This window comes from Borostomias antarcticus, assembly GCF_949987555.1.
Source record: "Borostomias antarcticus genome assembly, chromosome: 2".
Classification (NCBI taxonomy): Eukaryota; Metazoa; Chordata; class Actinopteri; order Stomiiformes; family Stomiidae; genus Borostomias; species Borostomias antarcticus.
The window spans coordinates 23,780,929-23,805,145 of record NC_140235.1 but is presented as its reverse complement, the minus strand read 5'-3'; the positions used below and the strand labels follow the sequence as shown (position 1 = coordinate 23,805,145).

At 54.2% G+C, this 24,217-nt stretch overlaps 1 protein-coding gene across 1 annotated transcript; it reads right to left on the bottom strand.

Annotated features, from left to right (window-relative positions):
* Window positions 1–1,223: 1,223 nt before the first annotated feature.
* On the bottom strand, window positions 1,224–21,184 carry rreb1a (ras responsive element binding protein 1a). Its single transcript, XM_084461504.1, has 10 exons — window positions 21,024–21,184; window positions 18,399–18,491; window positions 18,028–18,191; window positions 11,021–11,165; window positions 10,555–10,691; window positions 7,954–8,143; window positions 3,946–6,826; window positions 3,490–3,654; window positions 2,228–3,064; window positions 1,224–2,070 (listed from the first exon to the last, which is right to left on the bottom strand). The coding sequence occupies exons 1-10, from the start codon at window positions 21,153–21,155 to the stop codon at window positions 1,313–1,315; spliced, it is 5,502 nt and encodes a 1,833-aa protein (XP_084317630.1). The 5' UTR covers window positions 21,156–21,184; the 3' UTR covers window positions 1,224–1,312.
* Between the last annotated feature and the right edge of the window lie 3,033 nt (window positions 21,185–24,217).

The window sequence follows — 24,217 nt, the reverse complement described above, 5'->3', positions numbered from 1 at the left end:
CACCACCACCACCACCACAGGTAATGCTGATATAAACACAGTCAACATGTATGGAAGACTAGACCTCACAACTGACCCCTGGTCAGATGTTAATCTTACTCCCTCATGGTTACTGTCAGGATGGCCTGGTCTCAGATCAGCTAATATCTACCTCAAGCTGCTGCAGGAACATTTGAGACATCCCCATGAGGGGGGGAGTGGGACAAACACGCACACACGCACGCACACATGCGCACACACACACACACACCAAGCCCTTTTGTTCATGAAAAGTACATTTCCACTAACTTAAAAGAATTCCTCAACTCGCATAAACTCAGAACAACCCACATTGAGAATACCCTACTCTACCTTGTTGAGAACAGCCCCACTCTACCATGCTGACAACAACCACTGTACCCCACTCAGAATACACCACCACTACATACAGATACAAGACAGACTGAGAATGATTCTGAATGAACCGGGGCAAATATTGCCCATATTATTATCTATGGCAAGAGATCATTGGAAAAGGAAGGGGGAGAGAAAAAAAGTCTACAAAACACTCATCAGGGGTTGTCAAGTAGACTATCCATTCTCATGTCTGGTTTCAACAAAAAAAAGCCCTTGTCTGATCTCCAGACTCAATTGGCTCTTATTCACACATGTTCGCACATGTTCATACATGCTCTCAAATCAGAGGAATTAACAGAGATGGTGGACCTGACATCGTGAGCAGACCAGACAGGACAGGAGAAGAGTTCATATCAACAAGAGGAAGAAAGAGCCCAGGTGAGGTCTGTCTCTCTGGTTCTGTCTGCTTGTGTTTCCAGTTACATGGAGGGGCCCCCGGATCTGGGGGGCCAGTCTGGTAGTCTTCCTCAGTCTTCCTCCTGCTCAGTCAGTTATTCTGCTGAGTTTCAATCAGACAGCGACAGGAGTCCCTGCATCAGTTCAGAAACGTCCTAACATCCCACGCTAAGCTCATCCATTTATTGCTCGATATTCGATAATTCATTCATCTCAACGTAATAGCAAGATCCCCCAAACATTATGCAATCATCATCATCATCACCATAAAAAGCTATAAAAATTAGATCCTCCAGATTGATAAATGTCGATAAAGATATAGCAAAAAAACCAAAAACAATTCCAACCCATAGAAGTAGTAGTTAAGGCACTTAAGAGACTAGGTTTGTTCTCCGTTCAGACCAGGGCCTGTTTGCATCGGGGAGGGGACCTTGTCTTATGGCACTGTGGGGCGTCACACAGGAGCCGACCACTGCATAGAGAGAACCAGGATGGGGGGGGGGGGGGGGGGGATCCTCCCTCACTCCACTCCCACCAGAGAAGGCTCCCCACTGGGGAGTATGTGTTCCAGGGAGGGGCTGGCGTGGATCTCAAGCAGGCCCTGGATGAAGCCCCCCGTGGCGGGGTCCGGGGTGGGGGACGAGGGCTCCTTCTCTGGGCCGGCGGAGCTGGAGGAGGAGGAGGAGGCGGAGGAGGAGGCTGGGTCTTTGGAGCTGTGTGCTGACCCGTCGGCAGCCAGGGTCGGCGGGTCAGTGGGCATGTCTGTGGCCGGTTCCAGGGCGTCGCCGGAGGTGGCCGCCGGGTCTGCAGATGGGTCTGTGGTGGATTCGGCGGCGGCGGGCGTATCCTTGTCCGTGGCCGGCTCCTGGTCGTCGGCGGCGGGGACCTCGCACACCGGTTCCGAGGCTGGTTCTGACGGTTTCCCCGCCGCCGACTCTACCGCCGGTTCCGAGTCGGGCCCCGGTTCCGCCACCGGCTCCCCCCCGTCCTCCGAGGCTGCCAACCCCTGGGGATCGTTCTTACCCTCCTCGCCGGCCTCCTCTCTCGCGCCCTCGCTCTCGTTCTCGGAGGGGGGGCCGGTGCTGGTGGGCGTGCACTCCCCCTCGCTGGCCGAGCGGCCACTGTAGCCCTCGTCGTCGGCCGCCCCCAGGCCGGCGCCCTCGCTGGCGTCGGGCCCGTCGGTGCCGCGCGGCTTCAGGTGGATCCGCTGGTGGCGCACCAGGCTGTGCTTCAGGGTGAAGGTCCGCTCACACACCTGGCACTGGTAGGGGCGCTCGCCTGGGAGGGGGGGACGCGCACGCACACACACACACACACACACACACACACACACACACACACACACAGAGAACGAAAGGAGAATTAGAAGAGGGAAGGGTCAACGATAGCACGCAAAGACCAGAAAAATGTGTGTGTGTGTGTTGTGCGGCGTTACCTGTGTGTGAGCGCATGTGCCGGGTCAGGTCCTGCAGGGACCAGAAGCGCTTGCTGCACACGTTGCAGATCTTCTTCCTCTTGTCCGCTTTGCCGGCGCCGGCCTCGCCGCTCTTTGGTTCCGAGGCTCCTCCCTCCTCGTCGCTCCCCCTCTCGTCCTTCTCCTTCTCGTCCTCCTCCGAGTCGCTCTCTCCTCCCTCGCTCTCCGCGGCCCCTCTCCCCCTCTCTCCGTCCGCCTCCTCCTCCTCCTCCTCCTCCTCCCCCTGCTCCTCCTCCTCGGCGGACGGCAGCAGCATGACGGCGGCGTTGGGGGCGTGGCCGCTCTCCGGCCCCTCGCCCTGGTGTGCCCTCTCGTGGCGGGCGAGCGTCACGGCGTAGCGGAAGCTCTTCTTGCACGCCTTGCAGCTGAGCTTGCCCTCCAACCCCTCCTGCGGCTGGCCGCCCGCCCTCTCCGGCTCCTCCCCCACCACCGAGGAGGAACAGGAGGAGGAGGAGGAGGAGGAGGAAGACGCCTGGGCGTGCTGCTGGCCCCCCGCCGACGGGGAGAACTTGAAGTCGATGAGCTTGCTGGCGAAGTTGAGGTCCAGGCTCTTGTTGCTCTGAGAGTCGTCCTCGTCGTCCTCGTTGGCGGCGTTGCTCTGTGCCGACTGGCTTTGGTTCTGGCCCGGCGCCGCCCGATGGCCGTCGGACCTCTGCTCCGGGCCGGAGGAGGAGGAGGAGGGGGGCCTGGGGCCGAGCTGGGCACGGTGCGGGTCCGAGGAGCCCGGCCTCTGATCCTGCTCGCCGCTGCTCAGGTCCACCGCCTCCATGCCCGCCAGCTCGCTCTCTGATTGGCTCTCTGTGACGTGACAGGAAGAGGAAGAGGAGGAGCTGTTCATGTAAGTCACATGATTTGGGTGCATTTGTCTGTTTATGTGTTGAGTGTGTTTACATGCATGTTTATGTGCATATAGATGTGTGTGTGTGTGTGTGTGTGTGTGTGTGTGTCTGAGTCAGATTGTGTGTGTGTGTGTGTGTGTGTGTGTCTGAGTCAGATTGTGTGTGTGTGTGTCTGAGTCAGATTGTGTGTGTGTGTGTGTCTGAGTCAGATTGTGTGTGTGTGTGTGTGTGTGTGTGTGTCTGAGTCAGATTGTGTGTGTGTGTGTGTGTGTGTCTGAGTCAGATTGTGTGTGTGTGTGTGTGTGTGTGTGTGTGTCTGAGTCAGATTGTGTGTGTGTGTGTGTGTGTGTCTGAGTCAGATTGTGTGTGTGTGTGTGTGTGTACCTCCACTCTCTTGCGAGCCGTCGTCTCCGTCCTTGCCCTTCCCCAGGGCTCCGTTGCGTCTCAGCGAGCGGTTGGTCACGCCGTGTTTCCTCAGCAGGTGGCGCTCGCAGTTGGACTTCGTGGAGAAGAAGGCGTCACATTTGGGACAGGGGAACGGCTTCTGGCCTGCAGGTCAACAACAACAACAGAGAGGGAAAAATACATTAGTATAGTCACCAGACAACAACATACAGAGATGAGACACACCTCAGGAACCATACTATACTAATACTAAGACAATTATTGATATAGAAAAAGCTATATGGAAATATCGTAGCATGTATGAAATGTTTGAAATTGTTGCTCAGAGGCAGTTTATATGAGCATGTTTAAACATTGGAGCTGGGTGGCCGTTTTTGGCTCGGGATAAGGGTTTACCTGCATGGACGTGTGTGTGTGTGTGTGCTCCAGTCGTACCCGTGTGTGTGAGCATGTGCCGTTGCAGAGAGCTGGCCCAGGGGAAGACTCTGGGGCAGAAGGGGCAGGTCATCTTCTGGACCGAGTTCGAGTAGGCGTTCTTCTTCACTTTGGACTGTCCCGGCGATCGCTTGTTCTCCTCTCCCTCCTTCTCTTCTCCTCCTCCTCCTCCCTCTCTCCTCCCGGCCAGCTCGCCGGCGCCCGTCTGCAGGTAGGGGCTGAACTTGTTGGCGTCGGTGGTCGCCAGCATCTTCTCCACGCTGGCGAACTCTCCACTGGACTCCAGGTCGATGCCGCTGCCCGTCGCCAGCTCGGGGTTGGCGGGCAGGACGGCCTTCTCCTTGCCGGCCAGCCTGACCCTCTTCCTGCCCCTCTTCTTGGCGGGGGGGGCGCCCTCGGCGGCGGGGGTGGAGTCGGCAGCGGTGGCCGGCGGCGCCTGGTCGGGGCTCTCCAGCGGCGCGGCGGGGAACTGGGCAGGCTCGGCGCCAGCGGGGGGCACGGCGTCCGGGCCGACCTCCCTCTTCAGCAGGTCCGGCGCCGAAGACACGGAGGAGATGATCTGGGCGATGGAGGCCAGCGGGGGGAGCTCTTTCAGCGAGGAGGAGGACGACGACGACGAGGCGGCGGGCTTAGGGAGCAGCGGCTTGAGCCGGGGGGCTCGTCCGGGGGCGGGGAGGGCGGCGGTGGTGCCGGGGGGCAGCTGGTAGCACCCGGGCTGGGGGGCGGTGGCCGTCCTATCTCGCTCCTCGCCCCCGTGGGCCGGGCTCGGGTGGTGGAGGTGGTGGAGGTGGTGGAGGTGATGGAGCTCCAGGGCGCCGGACGGGGAGCTCTGCTCCAGCTTGACCTCCCTCCTCTCCCCCGTCCGCGGCCGCTTGCTGGGGTGCTTGGGGATGGACAGGTCGATGGGCTGGTCCAGCGGGCCGTCAAAGGCGGGGGACAGGCTCTCCAGCTTGATCCCGGGGGAGCCCGCCTGGCTGCCCGCCAGGCTGCTGCCTCCGCTCCCGCCCCCGGCCCCACCTCCTCCCCTCTTGTTGGAGAAGTCGAGGGGCTGGTCGAGCTCCGCCCCTACGTTGTGTTGGTGGTGTTGGTGGTGGTGTTGGTGGTGTTGGTGGTACGCGGCGCCCAGCTCCTCCATCTTCACCACCTGCAGAGAGGGGGCGGGCGGGAGGCCGTTGACGGCGGCGCCGTTGGCGTTGACGCCGACGGGCATCAGCGTGGCGATGTGCTCCTCGATCTCGCGCTCCTGCACCTCGGGGTGCTGCTTCAGCAGGTGGTGGATGCAGTTGCGCTTGGCGAGGAAGGCGGCGCCGCAGCGCCGGCACTCGAAGGGCTTCCGCTGGCAGCCGTTGTGCGTGCGCAGGTGGATCTGCAGCGCCCGGTACGTCTTCAGATCCTCGCCGCAGAAGCGGCACGCCGTCTCGCCCGACGGCGGTGCCGCCGGCTCCGGGGCGTCGGTCGTGGTGCCGTTCCCGGATGACGACGACGACGAGGCGGCGGCGGTGACGTACTTGATGTTCTTCTCGATCTCCTTCCGGGAGCTCTTGGCGTGCTTCTTGCGCAGGTGGCGTTCGCAGTTGGCCTTGACGGTAAACGGGTAGTGGCAGACGCGGCACACGTACGGACGCTCGCCGCTGTGCGTGCGCAGGTGGCGGATCAGCGTGGCCTTGTCGGGCGCCACGTAGTCGCAGATGTTGCACTGGTGCGGCAGGATGCCCAGGTGGTAGCGCATGTGTGCCTGCAGCACGCCAGAGTAGGCGAACACCTGGTCGCAGAAGCGGCACGGGTACAGCGCCTTGCCGCCGGCGCCGCCCTTGCCCGCCCCCTTCTTCCCGCCGCCGGCACCGCCGGGCCCCGCCTCCTCCAGCTTGATCTGCAGCTCCGTCGAGTCGGACGGCGTGTGGGCGTGGCCCATGCACTCCGCCTCCATCTGGCCTCCGGAGGAGGACGAGGACGAGGAGGAGGACGACGAGGAGGAGGAGGACGAGGTCTGGTAGGGGGTCTTGAAGTGGCGGCCGGGGGCGAGCGGGGGCAGTCCGGGGCTGATGCAGCCGAGCGACGCTAGCTGGGTGGTCTGGAGTGGCGGCGGCGTGGACGTGGTCAGGCTGGAGCGCGGGGTCACCGGGGGCTTGGGCTTCAGCGTCGGCATGGCCTTCTGACCCTGCCCGCCGCCCTGACCCAGACCCTGGGGCGGCCCCCCGCTGTACCCGGGCGCCTTCGCCAGCGGCGGGAGGAGCCCCATCTGGTTGGGCGCGGCGGCGGCCACCTTGAGGATCTGCTGGATGTCGGCCAGCTCTACCTCGCCGCACACGGGCCGGGCCACGGCGCCGCCGTCGGGCTGGAGGAGGAAGCCGGCCGGGAAGGGCTGCAGGGACAGCAGGCTGAGCGCCTCCCTCTGAGACAGGCCCTGCAGGGAGGCGGAGTTTGAGGCGGCGGCGGACGAGGCGGCGGCGGCCTCCAGCAGGGGCAGCCCAACCAGGCCCCCCAGCCCGGCCAGGCCGCCCAGGTAGGCGGCGGCTGCCTCCTGGGGCAGCGAGGAGAGCGGCGGCTCCACGTGGATGACCCGGATGCTGTCCAGCTGCGCCTGGCGCTCCGCCTCCTCCGACGGCGCCGCCTTCACCTGGGACACGTGCTGCAGACCCAGCGACGACAGGAAGCTGGTCTGCTGCTGCTGCTGAGGGCCCGGGGGCGGGGTCTCAGCGGGGGCGGCGGCCTCCGGGGTAGGGGCGGAGACGGGGGCGGGCTCCTCCTCCTGCTGCTGCTCGTGGGCGGTGCTCTTGTGGAGGTCGAGCGCCGAGCGGAGGGGGAAGGCCTTGTCGCACGACTCGCACACGAACCGGTGGAACTTTGAGGTGCAGCGCCGCAGGTTGGTCTCACACCACACCTAGAGAGAGAGAGAGAGAGAGAGAGAGAGAGAGAGAGAGAGAGAGAGAGAAAGAGGGAGAGAGAAAGAGGGAGAGAGAGGGAGAGGGAGAGAGAGAGAGAGAGAGAGGGAGGGAGAGAGAGAGAGAGAGAGAGAGAGAAAGAGGGAGAGAGAAAGAGGGAGAGAGAGGGAGAGGGAGAGGGAGAGAGAGAGAGAGAGAGAGAGAGAGAGAGAGAGAGAGAGAGGGAGAGAGAGAGAGAGAGAGAGAGAGGGAGAGGGAGAGGGAGAGAGGGAGAGGGAGAGGGAGAGGGAGAGGGAGAGGGAGAGGGAGAGGGAGAGGGAGAGGGAGAGGGAGAGGGAGAGGGAGAGGGAGAGAGAGAGAGAGAGACTTAGTGTGTATAATCGGGGTATTGAGAGGGGTCGCCATAGACAAACTTGGTCTAGAGAAGAAAGCTTATGCTCAAGTTGTGCATCACAGGAAGTAGAAACTAAACTTCACTTCCTCACAGCATGCAAACAATACCAACACTTTAGACAAAGCTCTTTACCCCAAATCACAAAAATATATGAGAATTTAAGACTAAATCTAATGTTGACAAAATGCCTTACCAATTAGGTAAAATACCAAAATGTACATTAATTGCTGCTAAATTTGTACAAAAATGTCACAGCTTGAGAACAACTAAACTAATGCTTTAATTTACACACATATTTTGTTTAATTATATTGTAATATCGTAATGTGTTGTATGTACAGTATGCTCCTTTAGAATGCAGAATGTTAAAATATTGAGTGTATAGGATGTATGCATGCTTTATCTGCATCTATGTGTGTATTTGCTTTTAGGTAATTATTTGTGACATGTATGTGTATACAAAATTATTTCTGTAATTCCACTGTTGCTATGGCAATATGAACACTTGTTCTTTCGTGCCAATAAAGCCAATTGAATTGAACATTTTAATTGAAATTGAGAGAGGTTGATTACAAGGTTATCAAGAGGAGTTGAGTCTCTCTGTGTTAATAGTTTGAGTGTAGACTGTCCCAAGTCTCAACAGTGTCAATCAATTAAGAGATGATTATCACCCATGTACACCACACTCAGCATGTGTGTGCTTATGTGTGTGTGTGTGTGTGTGTGTGTGTACCTGTGCGATGTGGGGGAACTTGCGGCAGGAGAAGTCTATGAAGGCCAGGTCGTTGAAGCCGGTGGGGATGGAGGGATTGTTCTGGATGAAGGGTCGTCCGCTGGGATCGGAGGGCAGCAGCTTGTGGACGCCGGCGTTGTGGCGCAGCAGACCCCGGTGGGTCCGGAACGAAACGCAGCACAGGTCACACCTAGACGCAGGGTGGGGGACCAAACACAATACAGGTCACACCTAGACGCAGGGTGGGGGACCAAACACAATACAGGTCACACCTAGACGACTTAGCTCTCGACACCCCAGGATTGAAAAGCAAGTTCGGCTGTGAGCTGGTTTTCATCTTCAATCATGATCATGTACAATTTTGTACAACTAATGTGTGTGTGTGTGTGTGTGTGTGTGTGTGTGTATGTGTGTATGCATGTAGATAGCTGTATTTAGAGAATCCCAGTGTGTGTGTGCAATAGGTAGAGAAGAGGGAGAAAGAGTGTGTGTGTGCATGTGTGTGTGTGTGCATGTGTGTGCATGTGTGTGCATGTATGTGCGTGTGTGTGCGTGTGTGTGCGTGTGTGTGTGTGTGTGTGTGTGTGTGTGTGTGTGTGTGATAACCCGTAGCGAGGCCTGTGGCACTGTCGGTCTGAGACTCATTAGGCGTTGAGAGGGACAGCTGCTCAACGTCTGCCACCACAGCCAGTCTCTTATCAACACACACACACACACACACACACACACACACACACAAACACCCCCCCCCCCCTCCCCAACACACATACACAAACACCTGTTTACCCCCCGTCCGTGCTCTAACGAGGTGTCTGAGGGGATTACCAGAGGCTTTAGCGTGCACGCTAATCGCCCTCTTCCATCTCTGCCTCTCCTGGTCCTCTCCTCTCCATCCCTCCATCTTTACCCCCCCCATCTTCCCTCCCTCCCCCCATTCTATCCTCCTTTATCCTCCCCCCCCCCTTTACATCCCACCTCTCTTCTTCCTCCTCGCCTCTTCTCCCTTCTTCTCTCCTCTCTCCATTTTAGCTCTCATCCCTTGCTCCGCCTCTCCTGCGTCTCTCCATCCCTCCCCCGTCTTGCCCCGTGGTTTTGCACCTCTGTGTGTACCGGCCAGAGAGACTACGCCAGGTACTCTGTGTACAACTCTATTTGCGTGCCTGAAGTGTGTGTGTGTGTGTGTGTATTTGTTTTCTGTCTCTCAGACAGGTCTGTGAGAGCAGCCTAATCCCACAGAGGTTGGCTCCGGCCCAGAGAATTACCCTTGTCTGTGTGTGCGCGCGTTTATGTGTGTGCGTATGCGTGTGTGTGTGTGTGAGAGTGCATGGGTCTACGTGCGTGTGGGTGTGGGTGTTGCCCTGTGGCTCCAGGCTGTGTAGAGGTGTGGAGCAGGTTGTGAGCAGTCAGGCCGTATCTATCCTCTTAGCTGCCCCTCTCTCTCCCCCGGCAGACTGCTTAACCGGGATTACTGCTAAATGCGCGTAGCCACCCCCATAACCAGATAAACTACACCACTCCGTCTCTCAGTCCCCTCCTCTCTCTCTCTCTCTCTCTCTCTCTCCCCTTTCTCCATCTACCCCTAGAAAGGAACAGCCGGTTAGCTGTGGGTCATGAGTTATGGCTAGCGGCTAGCTAGGCGTTAAATTCAAAGTCGGGGAGAAGTTTTGGGTCGGCGGAGACACGTCGCCGTGGCAACCGTGTCTGGCGGTGTGCCGTCTCCACGGCAACGGTGCCCCTCCCTCCCCCCAGGCCCGAAGTCTCCCCCTCTGTGACTTATTAAGCTTCCCTCCCTCCCTCCTTCAAACCCCCATTTCAAAGCTCCTTCATCCCCCCCCACTCCCTCCCTCCATCCATCCATCCTCCTCTTCCTCCCCAGCCAGTGGAGGAAGGTAGGGGCGGACTGGAATGTGACTTGACCCGACTTGACTTGACGGATCTGTTCAGCTGGGTGTAACGTTGTGAAACATCCAGACTGATTAACAGTGCTTTAGCTTTATCTTAGCCTGGCGCCGTGTAATTCTCCAGCTATGGTTGTAGCTTGTATCCGTAGCTTTAGCATGGATATCAATGGCACGGGGAGCTTTAGCATAGCGGGCCTTAACATGTATGACAGTACCATAGCAAGCTTTAGGATAGCATAGCTTTAGCCTCGTCGACTTTAGCCTAGCCAGCTTCAGCAAAGCATAGCATTAGCCTAGCCAGCTTTTATCAACGCATAGCATTAGCCTAGCCAGCTTTTATCAACGCATAGCTTTAGACTAGCCAGCTTTTATCAACGTATAGCTTTAGACTAGCCAGCCTTTATCAAAGTATGCCTTTAGCTTAGCCAGCTTTTATCAAAGCATAACTTTAGCCATGGCTCATGTATGTGTGATGTCCAGGGAACCAGGTGTAGGAGTAGAGGTCAGAGGCTACAGGTCATTCAGCCTAGGGTTGAATGACCTGTAACCTCTGAAGAGCCTAGGGTTGAACTATGAACTTTGGGTCTGTTAAGAGACTGACCTGTGGTTATGTGTGTGTATATTACCTGAGCATGGTGTATGTGTGTGTGTGTGTGTGTGTGTGTGTATGTATGTGTGTGTGTGTGTGTGTGTGTCATACCTGAGCGTGGTGTCGGGGTGTGTCTCCATGTGGTTCTCCAGGTCGTATTTGCAGCTGAATGTCTTGAAGCAGATGGGGCAGGGCAGCTGTTCGGCCTCTCCTCTGGCCAGATCCTCCAGGAGGATTTCCTCCAGGACCTGGAAGACAGACGGGCCAGCGTAAGAATCTCCCTCCAGCCACAGAGCTCTTTTCCGGGGGTTAGGACAGCGGCTCTGGACAGGAAGTCTGGAGCTCTGTCTTTGTCCCAGGCTGTCTACTGTTATGTTCTTTACACTGACGACATGGGCTGGAGTGACGCTTAATACACTTAATACAGACACCCTTCAGCCTAAAGAAGTCTAGTGAACTGGATACTGAGCTGTGTGCCTGAGCGAGTGCTCGTCTGTGTGTGCCCTAGTGTGTAGTATTGAGAGAGCATGTGTTCGTGTGTGTGTGTGTGTGTGTGTGTGTACTGTATGTGCGTTACCTTCTTGTTGGGCGGCTGGTCTCCTCTCTCCAGCTCCTCCTCCAGACCAGACTTCCTCTTGGCCGAGGGGCGGCGGCGCTTGGTGGGTGAGGGGGGGCTGACGGGCACAGAGCTGGCCGGGTCCTTGTCATGGATCTTCATATGTCTGAGGGAGAGAGGGAGGAGCTTAACACCTTCACTGTGCCATTATTAAGCGGGTAAACAGGCCGGATATTTCACCAAAACGTAATTGATGCTGCGTTCCTTTTGTATCGGAGCTCGGAATGTGGCGCCCGGGACGGCGTCGCATCCCAGTCGAATGTGTTCCAGAAACAAAACGCCATAACCCCACTTTCGCCCATCTTTGTAGTTCTAGACAAGTTAGATATTGTTAGCCATTGTTGGCAATACCAGCTGATAACAACGAACTACGGACTATGCTATTTTGCGCATACAAACTTCGTAGCAATATTGTCCACTGATAGAGGTTGAACAGTACTGTGTGTACGATTGATTTAAAGAGACACAAATAATACAGAAGCGTATTACAGCTTTCATATATTGTTGTGGCGCAGAGTAGCCATCTTGATTTACGTCAGCAGCTGACGTTGATGAAGTCGGGGTGGATTATTTATCGCAAGTAAAATGGCGGAAATCCCGAGTTCAGGTGATGTATTGATGGCGAGTTTGACGTCTAACCTGGGAATCCCGACGTTTCCGGTACAAATGGAACACACCATAAGAGAGGGAAGGAGAGAGAGAGAGAGAGAGAGAGAGAGAGAGAGAGAGAGAGAGAAAGAGAGAGAAATGGAGGTGGTGGAGAGAGAGAGAGGGAGATACCTGAGACAGAGAGGGAGAATCGTGTTGAATAAAGGTAGGCTCTCAGATACTGTTTTAAGGGGAAGTCAGGCTTGGGGGGTCTACTGTATGGAGGGTTGCCAGGTTAGGCTCAGGCTTGGGGGGTCTACTGTATGGAGGGTTGCCAGGTTAAACTCAGGCCTGGGTGGGTTCTACTGTATGGAGGGTTGCCAACTTTGACTCAGGCCTGGGGAATTGTACTGTATGGAGGGTTGCCAGGTTGGACTCAGACCTGGGGGATTCAACTGTATGGAGGGTTGCCAGGTTAGGCTCAGGCCTGGGTGGGTTCTACTGTATGGAGGGTTGCCAGGTTAGGCTCAGGCCTGGGTGGGTTCTACTGTATGGAGGGTTGCCAGGTTAGGCTCAGGCCTGGGTGGGTTCTACTGTATGGAGGGTTGCCAGGTTAGGCTCAGGCCTGGGTGGGTTCTACTGTATGGAGGGTTGCCAGGTTAGGTTCAGGCCTGGGGGGGTTCTACTGTATGGAGGGTTGCCAGGTTGGACTCAGGCCTGGGGGATTGTACTGTATGGAGGGTTGCCAGGTTGGACTCAGGCCTGGGGGTTTGTACAGTATGGAGGGTTTCCAGGTTGGACTCAGGCCTGGGGGGATTGTACTGTATGGAGGGTTTCCAGGTTGGACTCAGGCCTGGGGGATTGTACTGTATGGAGGGTTGCCAGATCAGGAACAGGCCTGGGGGCGGTTCTACTGTATGGAGGATTGCCAGGTCGGGAGCAGACCTGGGGAGTCTACTGTATGGAGGGTTGCCAGGTGGGAGCAGGTCTGGGGGGTCTACTGTATGGAGGGTTTCCAGAACGGGAACAGGCCTAGGGGGTCTACTGTATGGAGGGTTGCCAGGTTGGGAGCAGGCCTGGGGGGGCTACTGTATGGAGGGTTGCCAGGTTGAGAGCAGGGTTATACCAGACTGTGAAAACTCGGGTCGATCAGTAAAAAGCTGTAACGTAACGTGGTGAGAGAGAGAGGGTGGGGGGATCCCTGGGCTTCCCTTGGGGAATTGTCTGGACCACAGGCTCTAAGCCGCCCACCCACACACACTCTCACAAAGTGTATATGTTGCTGTAATTATCCAGCCCACTCAGCATGCACATATAAGGGCCTCAGCCCAGGAGAGAGTAAGGAAGTCATTTCCATCACCGCTATGATCGCCACGGCGATGGCATCGCTACATAAGGCCCATTGTCTTCCTCATCTGAGACCATGTTGAGTTGTTGGATATAATATATTCTATACTTTATACACATACAGTAGCCTATGTACTGTATATATCTGTTTCACTTTTCTTTACTCTGATCTATGCTGTACATTTTCGCAGCTGTAACTCCCAAATTTCCCCCGCCAGGGATCATTAAAGCTAATTTTATTTCATCTGTATTGTTTGTTGATGAACTCATCTGTGTCGATATGTATGTGCTCTCCGTTTCCACAAGAGTTTGTGACTTGTGTTTCTGCCATGTCGGGGCGTGATGACCGGGCAACAAGCCTATGGAGATGGAGTGCTCTCTGCTATGGAACGGGAGGGAGTGAGGGAGAGAGAGAGGGGAAGTTCAGCTAACTATCTATCCGTGATAGGTGGCAGGAGGCAGGATGTGGGAGGAAAGGAGAGGGGGGGGGGAGGGGAAGGAGAGGGAGACGGGGTAGAGGAGGAGAAGGGGGGGGCAGGAGGGAGGGAGGGAGGGGCAAGATAACAGTTGTCTGACTTCATCATTGGCTATCTATGTAAATGAGTGCAGCCTTGAGTAGGTGCTTTGATTAGTTTAACCTGTGTGTGTGTGTGTGTGTGTGGGGGGGAAGGGGGGGGTTAGGGTCCTCTCTCCCCCAGCACCCCTCCCCCTCTTCCTCCCTGCACGACTGCTCTGTCCGGTGAAAGGTCAAATGCCATCAGTTGATTTAAGGAAGGGTGAGTAAGTGTGTGTGTGTGTGTGTGTGTGTGTTTGAGAAGGGGGGAACAGGAGGACAAAAACTCTGGCAAACACATCAGCACATCCTTTCCCTCACACACACAAACGCACGTGGATAATCATGTGGCTTCAGTGTGTGTGTGTGTGTGTGTGTGTTCTAATAGTAACAGTTGTAGTAGTAGTAGTAGTAGTAGCAGTAGTAGTGTGTGTGTGTGTGTGTGTGTGTGTCAATGGGGTAAACTTCTTGTGTATGCAATATTCTATCAATCATCAATGTGATTCTAGTGTGCGGTGTGTATGAATTTGTGACACTAGTTTGTGTGTGTGTGTGGTGTGTGTGAATTAGTGATGCTAGTGTGCGTGCATGTGTGGTGTGTGAATTAGTGATGCTAGTGTGTGTGTGGTGTGTGTGAATTAGTGATGCTAGTGTGTGTGTGGTGTGTGTGAATTAGTGATGCTAGTTTGTGTGCGTGTGTGGTGCGTGAATTAGTGATGCTAGTGTGTGTACTGTGTGTGTGAATGTATTTGGAATTGAGACAAGTGGATGTTAAGTTGGTGTGTGGGTGAGCTTGCCTCAGTAACTTTAAGAGTGTGTGTGTGTGTGTGTGTGTGTGTGTGTGTGTGTGTGTGTGTGTGTGTGTGTGTGTGTGTGTGTGTGTGTCAGTGTCAGTGTGAGAGTAAAGGTCATCCAGTGCTGGTAACATGTCTCAGTTTTCACTCCTCAGCCTGAGAGGGTTATTAATAGCAGGCAGTGAGTTGGACGCCCATACTGGGGGCCTGACAGCCTCCAGTCCCGGGGACACATTCCAATACAGACAAGACAGCTCCCAAACTTGCCTCCTTGTTCACTACCTTGTTTTCTACACTAGCCTCTATTCCATTTTCACATATCTTTAGAGATCTGGATGTGTGGCAGACACAGTGCAGCTGCCGCTTATACCTATCCAGTTAACCTGAGGTCAGTGAAGCAGAGGACGAGAGTAGGAGTGAAGGAGAGAACATGGTCAGAGGGGAAGGAGCAGACTCTCAGGAATGGAATGCAGCCCTGCCCCGGCCACTGGACTCTGACCCCTATTCCGGCCAATCAGGGGAGAGCAAAGATGCTGAGTCAGCGAGCTGTGGTTGGATGAAACCAAACCTGGGTAGAAAAAACAACAACACTGAAACTCTCTCCCTTTCTCTCTCTCCATCTCTCCCTGTCCCTCTCTCTCCTCATCTCTCCCTCCCTCTCTGTCTACCTGCATCTGAGGGGTGACTGGTTGATGTGTATTGTGCACAAGTGAGCTTTCAAACTCCCTGGCTGATAAGCCTATCACTAGACTCCTTTAACAGTATTCTCTAGATGCTCTTATCTTGGACTCGGGTTAATGATCAATGCTGAATCTATCAATCATTAAGGGCCAGGCATCTGAAGCTATGACAAACCTGTCAGAAAACACCGCATAGCTATTAAATAACTAGAGTTAGGTTGCTCAGTACGTCTATATGTACATCAACATAGGAAATAAACAAAACAACACATAAGACTGGTGTTTCTCTGAGCTACTCGTCTCTGAGCTACTCAACCCTGACTACTCTGTCTGTGTGTCCCAGACGGAGACGGGGTAGTTGATGATTCAACAGGTCTCTCTCTCTCCCTCTTCCATCCTGCTCTGCAGTTCCCCTGCACTGCCACTGGTAGACCACAGGGGGCGCTGTGGGGCCAGAACACAGACCCTGCTACTGCAGCAATGTCACAGCAAGGGCAGACAGGCTAACGAACAACCATCTCTCCTCCTCTCTCTCTCACACTTTCTTCCTCCTCTCTCTCTCTCTCTCTCTCTCTCCTAACTGGAACTTGAGAGTCCCCCAATAAAGAGTTAAAGCAAATAAAAACAGCCAATCAGATTCACTTTGCTCCCCAGGCCCATTCACAGCCCATAATAGGTTAATGGGATGGCTCTCCTTGACAACCGAGCGGCCTCCTCACAACAACAGGCCCCATTTCATGTGATGCTTTGGCACAAGATGGCCTCCCCTCTGCCAGACACATGGACAGTTTCAGCTCATCATTTGAGCCTGGCTGACGCACACACACGCACACACACACACACACACACGCACACACACACACACACACACACACACACACACACACGCATCTCTTCTGAGCTACACACTTCATCTTAGCTGCTGTCCTGACTCATGGGAAACTCCATTTAGAAAAAGTGTAACTAACATTACCCTATCCTGAGAATATTTGACACAAATAAAGCTACAGTATTCTCCTAACAATAGAGAGCACTATGGTACAATGATGGACAAACCAGCCCCGGTACTCTCTCATATTCCCACATACACAGACACACACTACACACCACACACACAGACACACACTACACACCACACACACAGTCAGTCAGTCAGTCAGTCAGTCAGTGGGCCTACTCTCATTCCTTCCTGCCCACACCTCCTCATACCAATGGTGTGACCGAGAAGGGGGGGGGGAGAGAGAGAGAGAGAGAAAGAGAGAGAGAGAGAATGCAAGAGTGTTCCAATGACTAAACCAAACACCTCTCTTGCTAGCAGACAACATCCACATCCTCACAGCAGCAGCACAGGGATGAAACTCACTCCGTGAAGAGTTGGTTCACTAGCATGGAGAAGCAGACTCACTTCATCACTCCGAGAAGTGTTGGTTCACTAGCGTGGGGGAGTTGACTCACTTTATCACTTCGAGAAGAGTTGGTTCACTAGCGTGGGGGAGTTGACTCACTTTATCACTTTGAGAACAGTTGGTTCACTAGCGTGGGGGAGTTGACTCACTTTATTCACTAACTACAACTGTTAGAATGTCACAACATTCTGTTTAAATTCATTTTAATTCTTGCATCACTTCTTACAACCTGCTCTATCATGCTCAACCACACACACACACACACACACACCTCCCATCCCCCCACAGCATTGAGAGGAAGTAAGTATTTAACCCTGCCATCAGTCAAGCATGCTGAGAGCGATACCCCAACTGTGTGTGTGTATGTGTGATGCCTGAGAGGGTGAAAGCCATCTTCCCACTTCCTGTGACTCTGTTCTCCCCAAACAGCAGCGACCAGCAGCACCAATAACCCAACCCACACACACACACACACACACACACACACACAAGCGCGCGCACACACACGGAGACAACGCCCAGTCATTTATCTGTACGCCACAGCCTCCTGAACCCCACCCGCTGTCCCGAGGCAAACTGCCTGACCTGCCCAACGTTCACCAGGGGGGCTGATACTGCTGTACCACCCTGACAGGGGGGCCGATACTGCTACCACCCTGACAGGGGGGCTGATACTGCTACCACCCTGACAGGGGGGCTGATACTGCTACCACCCTGACAGGGGGGCTGATACTGCTGCCACCCTGACAGGGGGGCTGATACTGCTACCACCCTGACAGGGATGCCATGATGCCCCGCCTTATTTTCAGATACGCTCTCTCTCCTCTCTTGACCCTCCTCTGTCTTTTCTCTTCTCGTCGTCCACCGCCCCCAGGAAGGTGTGGCTAGCTACAGGTGCTAACAGCGGAGCTAGCGCTCGTTTCAATGGGACTGGATGATGAGAGGACGGTCGGCGCTACGCTAACAGCCACCAACAGGGCTTTTCTACGGTCCAGCGCTAGCACTATGCTAACGGATTTCTACGGTGGTTTCTTACCTACAGACCCGAGACCAGCTAACACAGATGTCAACAGTGCATTTTCTATGACCCAGGAATAGCAGTGTGCTAACGACACAAGCGCTAACAGCGGTTTTGAATGGGTCAGGCCAGGACAGGACAAGACAGGACTCCACATGTGTTGGGGTGGGGCGGCCACACCTAGCCAGGCCAGCCAGACTACTGAAAGGCTTATTGACATTAACACACTTGGGCTATATGCTATATTGGGCTGTATAGATGCTCTATAGGCTGGGCCGTACAAGGAATGTATGGGGAGGTGAGTCAGGCAAACACAAGAATGAGAGCTGAGGTCAGGCAAACACAAGAATGAGAGCTGAGGCTCAGAGAAATGGAAGGGGGGCAAGACAGTGAGAGAGAGAGAGGGAGAGAGAGAGAGAGAGAGAGAGAAAGCGAGGGAGAGAGTGTGTGTGTATGTGTGTATCTGTTTCTCTCTTACATTTAGTTGAGAGTCGAGACAGATTAGTGTGTGTGTGTGTGTGTGTGTGTGTCTGTGCGTGTGTGTGTGTGTGTGTGTGCGCGCACGCGCGTCACCAGTCTCACCTGTGCATGTTGCCGTTGGTGGTGAAGGTCTGTCCGCAGACGCTGCACTTGTAGGGCCGCTCGCCGCTGTGCACCAGCATGTGGCGGTCCAGCGAGGAGGCGGAGCTTAGCGCCTTCCCGCAGATGCTGCAGGAGTGGTCCGTCGCCCCGTTCTCAGAGTTGTGCTGCGGGAAGGAGGGAGGGATGGAGACGGATGAAGGGATGGATGGAGGGAGGGATGGAGGGAGGGATCAGGGAACACAGGTAGCAGCAGTGTTACCTGTCCGATGTGCAAGGTCTGTACAGTAGTACTGGAAGTAGCATTGTACTAAGTATTATTGTAGTACTATTCTAATATTATGATAGCAGTATATTGTATTAGTACTACATACCTGTCTGATGTGCATGGTGAGGCCATGCTGGGTCATGCAATTCTTGTCACACAGTGGACAGATGAAGGCTGAAGAGCTGTCGTCTTTGGCATCCTGCAAACACACACACACACCCACACACACACACACACACACACACACAGTTCAGATGCAGGGAAACATATTTGGAAATGGCATATGCGGTGTAGTGGTGATTAAAGAAGTGGGTATACTCTGACTAAAGAAGTGTGTAGAAATATTTTAAAATATTAGTGGTGTTTGAAGAAGTGGATATACTGTATACTGTTATTTAATAACTGTGTTACAGTTTTTAAATTAGCGGTGTTTAAAGACATGGGTATACTGTGGGTCCATGGATAAATTAGAGGGTATACTCATATACCTCTATACCCTCCACTACACCACTGGGCCTATGTGGTGTGTGTGTGTGTGTGTGTGTGTGACTGTTGAGACCATCCTGGAACAGTAGAAGTGCTTCCTAGTTCACCTTAAGCCTGATGTAACCCGACACCATCCTCCTCCTCTCCTCCTCTCCGCTCTCTGTTGACACTACAGCTGATCATTAACTCTGCAGCTGCCTCAGGCATAGCACTGCACTCTGACGGAATCATCTCAGACACACACCATCACACACCATCACACACAGACACACCATCTCACACACACACACACACACATCTCACACATGCGCATGCGCACACTCGCACACACACATACACATGCACGCACGCACATCATCTCACACACGTGCACACTCTCACACACACACACACACACACACACACACACACACACACACACACACACTCACATACACACACAGAATCCCCCAGCACTGTTTCTAGGAAACACTTCCTTTTTCCTGTCTGGCAGCCCTGCGTCAGGAAGTGATGTGAAGAGCACATTCCAGCCGCGTACAGTGAGAACATGTCGGCTCTCCTAAAGAGCTCCGCTCTCCTCACCTGACTGTGTGCACTGTGGTGCTAAACCTGTGTATCTGCCTCTCTGCCACACACACACACACACACACACACACACACACACACACACAAACGAACGCAACGGTGCTAATTCTGTGTACCTGTGTCTTCTTCTGGTTATAGTCTGACATTATCTGGTAGATTACATAACCACCACTGCGTAATCCCACCTCAGTGGAGGACCATGCCCTGAGAACAAGGACTGTAAACAAGGAGAGCTCATGGGGATGAATTCTACTGGATTATTATAATATAATAAAAAGGAAATTACGGAAAGTATGAAGGAATATCTGTAGTTCTGGACAGGGCCATGGTAGCTATTCGATAGCCAATCAAATCTCTCGGCTAAGGATGTTGATCTGAACTGCGAACGGCTCATTGGTGGAGAATTAACAGCTGGAAACATGGGGAACAGGCCGAGATGAGGCAGCCTGTAGCCCTCCAAGACAAGAGTGTGTGTGTGCATGCGTGTGTGTGTGTGTGTGTGTGTGTGTGTGTGTGTGTCGTAAGTGACACCTGTTGGTGTTTCAGCCCGCCAACCTCACGCTCTAACATGGGCCATGTGGCTCCTGCCCCGTGGACAAAAGGAGGATTGAGAGAGGAGAGGAGAGGTGGGGGGATCGGGGGGAGGAGGAGGGGGGTGGGAGGATTGAGAGAGGAGAGATGGGGGGATCGGGAGGAGGAGGGGGGTGGGAGGAGGGGAACCATTTGTCGCCCCTCGTTTGAAGCGGGGACGTGGAGGGTGAGGGGGGGGAGGTCTCATCACCTGCTCTTCCTCATCCTGGCGTCTCGCAATCTCACACACACACACACACACACACATACACACACACAGCTGGATGACAGCCAGAGCATGATGTTCTAGTGTGTACTGACTGTCCTGTGCCTTTTCCACCTCCGCCAGTTGACCGTTCATCTCAGACTTGATGGTGCTGAGTGCTCTCTCTCTCTCTCTCTCTCTCTCTCTCTCTCTCTCTCTCTCTCTCTCTCTCTCTCTCTCTCTCTCTCTCTCTCTCTCTCTCTCTCTCTCTCTCTCTCTCTCTCTCTCTCTCTCTCTCTCTCTCAGACTGATTTGCCATTTAATTTCATTGTAGTCGTTTTCAGGGATGGGTGCTGCCGAAGAGGGAGTCCTCAGTTCATCCACTAACCAATCACATTGCACAGTTTAATTCCGTCGCATTCGAAGGATGCCGATTGGCCCGGTTGGAATACCAACCGAGAAATCACGCTGGATGAGAGCCTAACCAGACCCTGAATCGTAATTCAGGGAATGGAGCTAGGCTCTCTCTCTCTCTCTCTACTAATACTGCTCTCAGTTTACAGTCTCGCTCTGTCATAGACACGCCTCAGTGTATCGTGTGCGACTCTGTATACTGTGATGTGTGTGTGTGTGTGTGTGTGTGTGTGTGTGTGTGTGCGCGTGTGAGTGTGCCTGAGTGTGTGTGTGTGCATCAGAGAGTGAATGAGACAGGATGTGTATGTGTGTGTCTGCAGCTGTGTGTGTGTGTGTGTGTGTGTGTGTGTGTGTGTGTGTGTGTGTGTGCATGCGCGCGCGCGCGCAACAGTGAGTGAATGAGACAGGATGTATATGTGTGTGTGTGTGTGTGTGCGTGTGTGTGTGAGTGCGTGTGACAGACATCCGTACCTGGTTCTTCCGAGCGTTGCGGCTGATGCTGGGGGCTCTGGAGGGCGTGGTCTTGCTGGGGGTGGAGCCTGCCGAGGGGGCGGCATCCACCACTCCGTTCAGCTGACTGGCGTTCATCACCGTCGTCATCATGGCGTTGATGGACGAGAGGTCCACGCCTCCGTCCGGGCCCTCCAGCCCCTCCCTCCCGCTCTCTCCGTTCGTACCCCCTCCTTCCTCCTCCTCCTCCTCCTCCTCCATCGCTCTGCTGCTTCCTGGGAAGAGAGAGGCAAGAGTGTGGTGACTAACACACACACACACACACACACACGCGTGCACACCGGGCTCTAATTTGGTCACGCAAAGCCACTGGGCGCTATAGTCGAAGGCTAAGGTGATTTGACATTTTGGAGTTTTTGTGCCACCAAAAGGGTGCCTTTTCCAGGATCGCACAAAAGTTTGCCGCAAAGTAGGCGGAGCTGTTCACGGGAGCGTCAGGAGGCGAAGCTCGTCCGTCGTTGCAGGACGAAGAGCGGGGAGGGAACCATTTTTCACAAGGGGTGCGGTGTCCACGACACACTCTCAAACGCAATCTCGATCTTTCTCTCACGCACGCACGCACACGCACCTGTGAGGTTGTTGTGTTTGTGGGTGGAGTCTGAGTTCTGTTCCCCGGAACGCTCCGCCTCTTCTGCGGTCAGGGCTGCGCTGACTCCTCCCCCCGGACGCTTGTCCTCTGTGGCGCTCTCCATCACTGTGAACACACATTAAGACACGCGATGGTGAGGAGATGCGTACACGTACACACACACACACACACACACACACACACACACACACATTGAGCTTGCATCTCTTGAGACACACACACACAATGTGAGCTTGTATCTTGGAAACACACACAAACGCAAACACATTCTGTGGGTCTCACACACACACACACACACACACACACACACACACACACACACACTAAGGCATGGTGAGACTACATGTCTACATCAACTTTCTATTCAGATCATGTGACATTTCCAGGAAGTAAGTTCCCAGATCTATTGCTGACGCTATTTTTAACCTCGTATGACTAACTGAAGTGATCTATTGATACAGACGTGCCATGTCAAAGTACACTCTGAAACGCAGAGAGGATAGTGGAGGTGGAGGGTACCACGTAGCTGGTGTGTGTGTTGGGGGGGGGGGCCATGAATGAGGTGACCTTGTGTCTGAGAGACAGAGAGAACGGTCTGGCACGGCGCCCAGTGGACAAGGGTTTAATAATATACCCGTACACACACACACACACACAGCACAAACACAGTGTTTTATAGAGCTGACACCTGTCTCACATGGGCAACCAAAGGAGAGGCAAGGAGAGAGGGAGGGGAGAGAAATGGCAAGAGGAGAGAGGGAAGTGAGGGGAGTAAAAGAGATGCCTGCTCCTCCTCCTCCCCCCCCCCCCCCCCCTCCTCCTTCTGCTAATTGCTGCTTCCTGTTACACAGCCCCACAGGAAGTCTCTCTCCGGACCAGACCACTTCCTTCTCCTCATGGAAGAGAGAGAGAGAGAGAGAGAGAGAGAGAGAGAGAGAGAGAGAGAGAGAGAGAGAGAAAGAGAGAGAGAGAATGAGAGACAGACAGACAGAGAGAGAGAGAGGGGCTGAATGTGTGTGCCTCGTGTGTGTACTATATACAGTATGTATATTTGTGTGTCTGTATGTGTGCTTGTGTTTGTCTCCCTGTGTGTGTGTACGTGTGTGTTTGTACATGTGTGTGTGTGTATGCGCGCGTGCGTGTGTGTGAAAAGGAAAAAAATACAGTTGGGTTGGAGGAAGATAATAAAGGCTGAACGACAGAAGCTGAAGAGATAAAAAAGGAATGAAGCAGAAGACGGAGGAGAGGAGACCGAGGTTAAAGGTTAAAGTTCACCAGGACGGGCCCTTGAAGATGGACGACAAAATGGGAGTTAAAAGGCTGATATAGGCTACTGTTTCAGAGAGAGAGAGAGAGAGAGAGAGAGAGAGAGAGAGAAAGAGTAAGTGTGTGCGTGCGTGCGCGTATGTGCGCATGTGCGTTGACCCTATGTCGCTGTAAAGTGACGTTACAGAAACTAGTTAACGTGCCATGGCAGGTGCCACACAGTCGCACACACACTGCGACGGTGCTACCCCCCTGATCTCAAGCTTAGCCCAGGATTTGTTTTCTTTAATTAGCCTAGTATCTCCCCTCCATAACCCCCTCCCCCCAACCCCCCTCCCTCCCTCCCCCTCCCCAGCTGAGCACTGATTGGAGGAACAAACGCTGAGGAAACACTTTTTACTGCCTGCTAAAACGAACGGCAACAGATGGCGTGAGGGAGAGAAAGAGGAAGGGAGAGGAGGAGAAAGAGGGGGAGAGGGAGAGAGAGAGAGAGAGAGAGAGAGAGAGAAAGAGAGAGAGGAAGCGAGGGAGGAAAGAGGGGGACGTGAATGATGAGGAGAGGAGAGGAAAGAGGGGTTCCAGACGCCAGCGGGGGAAAGACAGCTGACGGAGGGAGAGAGAGAGGGAAAGAGAGAGATGTAAGGGGGAGAGAGAGAGAGAGGGAGATAGATGGAAGAGAGAGAAAGAGGGAGAGAGAGAGAGAGGGAGAGGCAAAGAGAGAGAGGGTAGGTTGATGGTGATTGTCTAACAGCAGATCTTGGTGACTGACTGACTGGTGGTGAAGATACAAGGTACTTGTTAGGAGATGCAATCACGAGCTCACACAGGGGAAAGTGTTCTCTGTGTGTGTGTGTGTGTGTGTGTGTTGGGGGGGGGGGCATGGTGGCTGCTGTTACTACATCTGTTCCCAGCCATCACTCTCACTCCAGCTTTGACACCCACCCATGACCCCCCCCCCTCCTCCAACACACACATACACACACAAAGACATACGTACGCACAGAAACACACACACGCACGCACGCATGCAAACACACACACACACGTACAGCCCTGACATCCTGACATTCTTGCACATCCTTGTAAAAGAGAGCCATGGAGGTCACACTGTGAGCACAGTACAGAAGCTACTTAGTCAGTGTGTGTGTGTGTGTGTGTGTCAGCAGCAGTGGAAAAGTCATCTCTCCATGCCAAAAGACCAGCAAAAAGGAATGCTGCCCCATCCTAGTCCACCCAATCTCTCCTCCATTCTTCACTCCTTCCTCCAGCTCTCCCTTCCTGCTCCCCCTCTCCTCCATTC